Source organism: Frankliniella occidentalis, unplaced genomic scaffold, assembly GCF_000697945.3.
Source record: "Frankliniella occidentalis isolate FOCC.00 unplaced genomic scaffold, Focc_3.1 Scaffold440, whole genome shotgun sequence".
In the NCBI taxonomy this organism is placed as follows: Eukaryota; Metazoa; Arthropoda; class Insecta; order Thysanoptera; family Thripidae; genus Frankliniella; species Frankliniella occidentalis.
In genome coordinates this window covers 178890-187162 of record NW_026267559.1, presented here as the reverse complement: position 1 = coordinate 187162, position 8273 = coordinate 178890, and the positions used below count along the sequence as shown (strand labels likewise).

The window sequence follows — 8273 nt, the reverse complement described above, 5'->3', positions numbered from 1 at the left end:
AAAACAAAGGTGCTATCTAATGCCTTTTAAAGGCGTCAGTGAAATAGTGCCTCTAGAAAGGTGCTGCCGCCCCTAAACACGGCACCTTACGGCCCCGTGCGCAGTTTGCTACCCGTCCACACGTCAGCATCCGGTACAGTGCAAGTTCTAGAAGAAAAATACGGCTCAGAACACCCGCCACTCTTTGCACACTGCTGCCAATCGAAAAAGATTCCTCTCTTTCAAAGTTTCTTGCAAACGGCCTTAGCCGAGGTGGCGGTGGTGCCGTGCTTGGCAAGGATGGAGTCCGATAGGACTCTCAGAACTGGAAAGAAACCCAGGTGGTGGGGATGGTGGTGAGACCGCCCGGATCGACGGGTGAAACTTATTGCGGAATCCCGCGTAGGAGAGCAAATATTGGGCCGCTGTGGGCTGGAGGGTTCCTCGTATAGGTCTCACCCTCCGGCTCCAAGACTCGCCCAGCGCACCTACCACAGCAGTCACAGCCGGTCACAGCCAGCGAACGGGTCAGTAAAAATCAATCCCTGGAGTTCGTTGCCGCAGCGAACCTGAATTTTCTGAAGTACTTCTCAGTTTTTTTAAAAAAACACGGGGGGGGGGGGGGGGGGGGGGGGGGCACTTCGGGTTTGGGGCCGCTTCATGAGACGTGGCAGCCGGGGCCCTTACCCTCCCAGTCCGGCCCTCGGTCCGGCCCTGCCGTATGTGAAACGTACATTTACAGTATGTAGGCTACACTGGGCGGGTGAAAAGCGATGTCGAAACGAAACATCGCAGTATGCCAATCCAAATTAGCAGAATTTTTATTTCCAAAAAGTGAAACCTGGTCGCAAACAAAACAAGGTAGTAAGGATAGATCATTTATTTATTTTTTTCAGTCAATGTTCCAAATGTCGCCCAAATTTCCAACTCCGACCGAGTCAGCCGAGTAGGTCAAGCAGCAGTCTCTTGAAAAGGGACGTGTCCGGCTTCTCGATCAGCACGGCGTTGGCGGGCAGTCCCGTCGTGTTGGCGTAGTCGACGAGGGTGACGCCGCGTGCTGGGCCCTCGCCGACGAGCACCGCCACCCGCACCGCTCTGCCGAAGGGGGCCACAGCGCCGTCGATGAGGTGCGCCGCCAGGAGCCCGTCCCCGCTGGTCCAGGTGCTCATTTTGGACAGCGCCACCGACTCCGCCAAGTTGAGGAATTTCATGGCGATCGACCTTACCTCGCCCAGCTCCTTGACCCGCCACTCCTGTGACACGCAAATGTCAAGTTCAGGGGGTCGAGCTCAATGAGCTCTGAAACTCGGAAAATTTAAAGGTTATTGTACTATTGTACTTGAAATTTTTCCTGAACCTCACAGTTACTAGGGGTTTGCTTAAGCCTTACACTGTTTTTTGTCCCAATTATCCCTCTACCGCCTTAACGGTACAAAATAGAGCAAAACGGACAAAATTTTGGCCCAGAGAGCGCTACTTTAATCAGTTACCCCTTGGAACACTGCCTTACATTTCACAAAAAATATCATAAAAGCCATGCAAAAATCCGCACTCCTACCACTATGTAGGGGAAAACTAATTGTGAGGTTCAGGAAAAATTTCAAGTGCCGTCCGATTTCTACATAAATAACCTCCAAATTTTCAAAGTTTCAACGAAATCGGAGGTTTACACCTGAGAAGGTTCCCTTGTAAGTGTGACATGATGCCGCTTACCATGGGCAGCTCGGCATCCATGACCGTCTCCCAGGGCAGCAGGTAGACAGGCTTCGTCACGGCCTCCAGCACCACGGCGGCGGCGCCCGGGTCCCCGAGCACGTTGAACTCCGCGCCCGGTGCGGCATTCCCATTCCCTGCAGAGTGGAGATACACCGCGCTCAGGATACAGTGGCGGTACCCCGCGGTCGAGAGTCTCCCGCCGTCGGAGTACTCCGGCTCGCCGAGTCTCGGCGACCACCCACGGGGATACTTTCTAGTCCGGCGCCTGGTGTAATCTAGGTGTACAATCAACCCTAAGAATGTGCGCAGCTGCTTGTTGACGTCTCACCGCGTGCAGCTCCGCCCAGGATGAACAGGTCCCGCAGGTTGTCCAGGAAGCCCGGGTCCAGGCGGGCGGCCAGCGCCACGTTGGTCAGCGGCCCGATGCACACCAGGGTCAGCTGACCTGCGGGTGGGGTGGTCAGTCAGTGAGGTTCTGTTCAGCACCGGTGCCCCCGTGACCCGACACCAGCCCCGTTAGCCCACCGGGGTTCTCCTTGACGAGCCGCACCAGGGCGACGGCGGCGGGCCCCTCGCGGAGGTACTGCTCGGGCGCGGGCTCAGCCGGGAACGTGTCCAGGAAGTCGCCGAAGCCGTCGCTGCCGAAGAAGCCGCTGTAGGAAGGCCGCGGGGGCAGCAACGCGACCGCGGCACCCGCGTACACGGGGATCTGTGCACACCAATCGTAGTAGCAAAAGCTCATCATTCGCTCTATTTACTACAGTCGGAGATGAGACTCACGTCCAAACGGTCGGCGATCTTCAGGGTGGCGAGAACGTTTCGAGTGACGTTCTCCACGCCGGTGTTACCCTGGACACATGTGATGGCGATTGTCCTGAACGGCCTCCTGTAAGCAGCAAATCGGTCCACACCGAATAGAAACATACAAACACACACGCACGGAAAAATAGGCATTGGTCATCAGAACTAATAATTTGTTAATTTCGGGACGATCGTTAAATATCAGCTGTGGGAACGAATATTTAGTTGTCAGAGCCAAGAGTTGGTTGTTAAAACAAAGCACGTCGCTGCAGGAGCCAATTCGTGTTTTGCTTTAAGAACGAATGCGTTAGCTGAAGCACCGAACAGTTTGTTCTGGCAGCTTCATCTTGGTTCTGACAGCAAGTTTTTGATCGATTGTCCCTAAATTAACTAATACTTCGTTCTGACAACCAATTCATTTTTTCCGTGCGTGGCAACGTTTGCAGACAGTGAAATGCAGCGGCTCATTAGTTAATTTAATGTCTCAGATGGTAGAAATGAAACGTGTTTTTAATTTTATTTTTGCGCCCAATGGGTACATATGTACCGGGCCATCGGACAAAACAGAATCACGATGACTCTCCGTTGACCCGGTTGAGCAGAAATGACAATGTCATGGTGTGATCCACACCATTCAATGTTTGGGTGCGCTCTTATTGTTTGCTACTCTGCGGTTAGCCGTTCTGACCTCTGCGATAAGTGTGCGATAGCGTTGTCGTATAATAATGGTACACTACACCGCAGACCGCCCGACTGCGGGGATAGTCCATCAACCCGTCCCGCTTATCGCGAAAATCCGTAAAAATCCATTGTTTTCAAATTAAGTAATTTGAGCAATTAATCGACGTAATTAGGGTATCAACATCCAATTAATGTCATGTCTGTCCACTCTGTTAATCTTAACTCATCGTTCAAAAAAATGATACGCTGAAGAAAATAAAAATTGCTCACGAACAGGTTTCTGGCCTCAGCCTGGAGGATCTCCAGGATGGCCACGGCGTCGTCGGCCCCCGCGTCCGTGTCCACGACGAGCGTCCGCGGGGTGTCATCGGGGTGCAACGGCGCCTCCACCATCACGACGGCCAGCGCCACCCCGGACACGAGGACCAGCGCCAACAGGGCGCCCACAGCCTGCAACAGAACACGGTGGGGGGAGTCCATGGTGTGCGGCGCAGTGTCGTTCCAGTCGGTCACCTAGGGAAAAAACGTACCTGGAATTTCACGGAAATTTCGGTGATGGGGCAGACGGAATTTACTTCCTATCATCGTAAAATTTTATCTGGTTTAAGTCAAATTCAAAATTTCCTTCGTCCCCATTTAACGGAATATCCGTGAAATCGAAGGTACGTTTTTCTAGGTGAGGGATCGACAAGTGCGTCTTTTTCACTGTAATTACTTCGAAGGACCATAATTATTGCATCATTCGCGTCAGTCAATCACCAGGCAGAAGACCATGGCATAAAAGTCGTCTGCTAATAACGTTGTGTAACACAGTGAGGGGACCGGAGGGGACTTGCTGCTACCGTACCACTTCAGTTCGAGTGGTGAAGAGACCCTCCCCTCCCTCCCCCTCCATCCCTCCCGCACTCACATACACAGAGTCACACAACCGCACACGCACAGCAGCCAGCACTCCATCTCACCCGAGCGCAGAGCATGGCCTTTGAAGAGGGGGCGGCCGGGGCCGCCGGGGCGAGGCGTTCCTCCTGTCGTAGCAGCTTGGCCGGCCGGCGATCGCACTTGACGGCGATCGAGCGTCCTTTTTGGCGTGTCGAGGTGGCGTGCAGTGGCGGGGGTTTCCTGTCCGATCAGAAGGCGGTGGTCGGCGGCGGCCCCTGTAACACGTGACAGCTCCTTGAGGACGGCGCCGACGCCGGGACCAGGCCAGGCGCAGCCTATCGGCAGCCTATCGGCAGCCTATCGGTGCATCGCGGCCGCACCAGTCGAGGGCCACCACGCCCCGCCGCACTCCTCCGCACCTCCGCGACTTACAGATTGCGATATTATTATGAGACGAATCTTTGCGATAGCTCCGATGGTTTTTGCGATTCCCCGGGAATTGCAATTGCTCCTGAGAATAATAGGCGATAAGGCACAGTCTCTTTTGCACGCGCAGTAATGTGATAAATAGTATGTCTGTCGCTGCAAAGTAATGAGATCGTTTTATGATAGTATACAAAAATAATTAGTCCTAATCTTTCGCAAAAAAAAAGAAAAGAAAAAACTCAAGAGACGGTTAGATATGGGAATCACATACCATCACTTGTAGGTTTCCAGTCAGTAACAGAGAAAAGAGGAGTTAAGTGACTCCGACTGTCAGTGAGCCGGCAGTGAGCAATGCGGTGTGCACTTTTCACGACGTTTGAGAAAAGTAAGACTAGCTCGATCAAGCCTCAGCGCGTCGAATCCCAAGGTTACCGGGAAAGAAAGGCCACGGAGAACAGATAAGGAGAGATCGAGTCACGTGCGGGGAGGGGGGGGGGTGTGAACGCCGGGTTTTAAGCAAGGGGTAGAGCAGTGTATCCCCCCCCCCTCCCCTCCCCGTCCCTAAGGTGTAGATAGGACAGGAAACGCCCTCATTGGTATGTCTGACCCGAGCAGAATAGACTGCGCATCTTCGTTTCAACCACCGTCAAGGGCCGGCGGCAAAGTGCTCAAAAGGGACAAAACGATCCCGGAGATATGCGGCTGCGGCACCCTCGGCCTGAAGCTCGACCGTAGCGCGGCCGCCCGGCACAAAGCCAACCCTTTGGAGATATACCTGATCCAGCAAGCACCCAGCACGTGTCAAGCCGATCAGCGGAGTGGGTTGGTGCGAAGGATCCGCAGAAGGACCCGCCTCTCTCGCCTACTCGCGGCCACCTATCTCCATAACACTTCCTCCCTCCCCCTTCCTCCATCCCCTCGCCTCCCGCCCTGGAACCACCGCACGGTGGCAATTGCCCCTTAACCCCGAAGGGTTGGGAGCAGCGGGGTGTGCTATGCATGAAAAATGATTTGAAAGCTGACGACAATAAACGCAGGATTACTCCTATCAAAAGAACGACCGGTCTGCTATTCTTAGTGTGTAGTAGTTTGCCAGTTTCAACTGTGGAACTAAAAGTTTGCCAGTTAGTTCAACAGTTTAAACTGGGAAACTACTACACACCAAGATTAGCAAAGCGTACCGGTTGATTCAGAGAAGTCGCAGGTGCGAGCGGGTTTGTCTACTCGCTATGCCAGGACGCATGGCTTATTAGGTAGGCAACTCCGTACGCACCTGTGACTTCTTTGAATCACCCGCTACAAAATATTCTTCGCCATGTCACAATTGTTTTCTGCTAAGAAATACACTCGTCCCTTAACTTAAATTATTAGTACCCAACTTGTGGTGGAATTATCGAGAAAGTATTTCTGTCATCTGCCGTCAGTAAATTGCTAAGTTCAGCGAATGCAAGGTCTCAAAGGCGCCTGATAGGTAGGCAACATCTTGGCCGCAAAGCGTGCGTGTATTGCGGGCAGGCCTACCCTGAGTCGCACAGGCGCCTAGCTCTCATAATTCGCAGCAGCTGCGCATATCATGAGGGTTGGGAAACCAGCAACGCGTGACCACACTATGTTCACAACGCACTATATAAACAGTTGTCAGTAAGTAATATTTCTCTTAACATGTTCTGTTTTAAAACAAGAGCCGTTTTCAATCAAATACACTTGTGAGCAAAATTAAAACACCACTTCTTTGACAGGGCATACTTGCAAAGTAGCGAACATTTTTGGAAGGTTAGCGACGAACAGAAAACGATCCAGACGATCTAAAAGTGAACAGTCAAAAGTTCTGGCCTGCACTCTGAAAAAAAAAAATGGTCCTGAGCACTTATCATGTTGCCCCGGGACCGAAAGATTGGACGCACTAAAATGTTTTGTCCTGGACACAAAAGTTTTGCTGCTGAACCTCAAAATTTGTTGCCACGCCCAATATTTTTAGTGGTATGAAATGAACTAACTTTTTTGTTTCTTTAACGGAGTAGCACGCCTAGAACGTATTCATCAACTGTCTGGCGCCCGCAAGAAAAAAATTCTCGCTACTTGTCGTAATGCCCTTGCACGGCGAACTCATAACGAACACGTGTACTGAATTTTGTTTAGTGCCTTCAACGGTCCCAAATTTCGCTTTCAACGCTTAAAAAGTATTCTATCATTGACTTCATACTAACGTTCAAGCAATCCAGAATAACATTGCTACCGTGTCTGTAGTGTGGATTCTGAGTTTAAGTGGGACCTAAATTATACAGCACTGATTGTAATACTTGTTCTCTCGTGTTCTGCGCAACACGAAGTAATGTGTTATGTTGCTAAAGAACGAGTTAAAAATATCCCGAAGGCATACACGTTTTTCTGCGTTTGTTGTTCCACAAACATCGCGGCAAGTGCTCCACGTGGGCTCCTCGCGGCTTCACGAGGCGAGCATGGAGCGGCCGCATTCTCGTCTTTCTGTTTTCGTACGTATGACAGCGTGACTAAGCGATCGGCAGGCACCTCCTTCTTGGCTGCCGCCGGCCGCCGCCGCCGCGCCGTGATCCGTCTCAGCCGCAGTTTGTTTACGTCGTCAAATCGCGCACGGCCGACCGGTGAACCCCCCGCGACGCGCGGGCAGCGATCTGATGGGGCACCGGCATCAGCGTGATCTGGTAAAATTAAGTTCCTTCGCGTGTCCGGCAGCAGCCGTCGCGGGCCGCGGGAGCCGCCCCCGCTCCATCCAGCGACCTTGTGTGACCTCTCGGGTCGTCTCACATGTGGTGTACCAAACGGCAGCGGCCGACAAATTAGTGACATTGAGACAGAACTGGGTGGGCGCATGATCGGAAAAAAATCATTTTAATTGGCGGGTACAAGCTTGTTGTTTTCGGTGGAAAACATGTACAGGCGGCAATGTTGAGCGCGCGTTGTGGTTTATTGAACCTGAACCTTCCTTGGGCTAGTGCCTTTGCCTTGCTCCAGGACCCACACAAAGATGCGGTAGGCCCAATCATCCAGTAAAAGAAAAGTCCAAGTCCAAACGATAGACCAATACAGGAAACATGTCAGGTTTAGGGTCGAATAGATATTTAAATAGGCTTGAAATCAAACGCGTCGATTTCTCACTTTTGTGAAAAACAATCGGTTTCGGTTGAACGGTTTGTAAGGTGCCGTTGAATTAGAAACATAACTTACCATATATGCCTTTTAAATTATATTTGCCGCTCGAGTCTCCGTTGCGGATGAACAAACTGGCGAAAAGGTGCGTCGTGCGTCGACACTGTCCGCGAGTGGGCCAAGTCGTTCAGCCGCGTTAGCGTTCTCTCTCGTCATCATTTCTTCGATACCTCCGAGCGTCATGAGCTTTCCGAGGTGCTATTATTTGCCCTCCTGGAAGATATCCAGTTTTGCGTTGCGGCCAACATATGAGCATTTAAAAAGTTGTGAACGTACAACACACAGATTATTGTAACAGCAGGGGTTGACACATCACCAGAACAGGTTTATCAACCAAAATTACGGTTTTCACGACTTGTCTCAACCATATTTTATATTTATCTCTGAAGGAAACGAACTCGTGACTTGACTTGCGAGGGACCCTCGCCGAGGGTGGGGCGGAGCGGAGATGAAAAACATGCGCGCTCTGCTCAGTTAAAAAGGGGTCCGTTTTAAACATTTTTGGCAAATCATGCCACTGATAAATGACAATACAATACTTATCACATAGCACACCCAGCACACTCTCCACCCCGCGCTGTCGTAACCTGTGTCCACCCCCGCCC

General features: G+C 51.7%; 1 protein-coding gene across 6 annotated transcripts; it reads right to left on the bottom strand.

The window, feature by feature from the left end:
- Positions 1-844: 844 nt before the first annotated feature.
- LOC113215011 (uncharacterized) lies at positions 845-8086 on the bottom strand. Of its 6 annotated transcripts, XM_052274781.1 has the most exons (9): positions 4754-4860; positions 4489-4638; positions 4140-4331; positions 3452-3627; positions 2476-2581; positions 2221-2404; positions 2024-2140; positions 1693-1829; positions 845-1232 (listed from the first exon to the last, which is right to left on the bottom strand). In XM_052274781.1, exons 3-9 carry the CDS (start codon positions 4152-4154, stop codon positions 918-920), a joined length of 1050 nt encoding a protein of 349 aa, XP_052130741.1. In that variant the 5' UTR covers positions 4155-4331; positions 4489-4638; positions 4754-4860; the 3' UTR covers positions 845-917. The 6 variants fall into 6 exon arrangements, with proteins under 6 accessions (XP_052130741.1, XP_026290344.1, XP_052130744.1 ...); XM_026434559.2 differs by lacking the exons at positions 4489-4638; positions 4754-4860 and adding an exon at positions 7687-8086; XM_052274784.1 differs by lacking the exon at positions 4489-4638 and having other exon boundaries at positions 3448-3627; positions 4088-4331; positions 4754-4894.
- Positions 8087-8273: the final 187 nt, after the last annotated feature.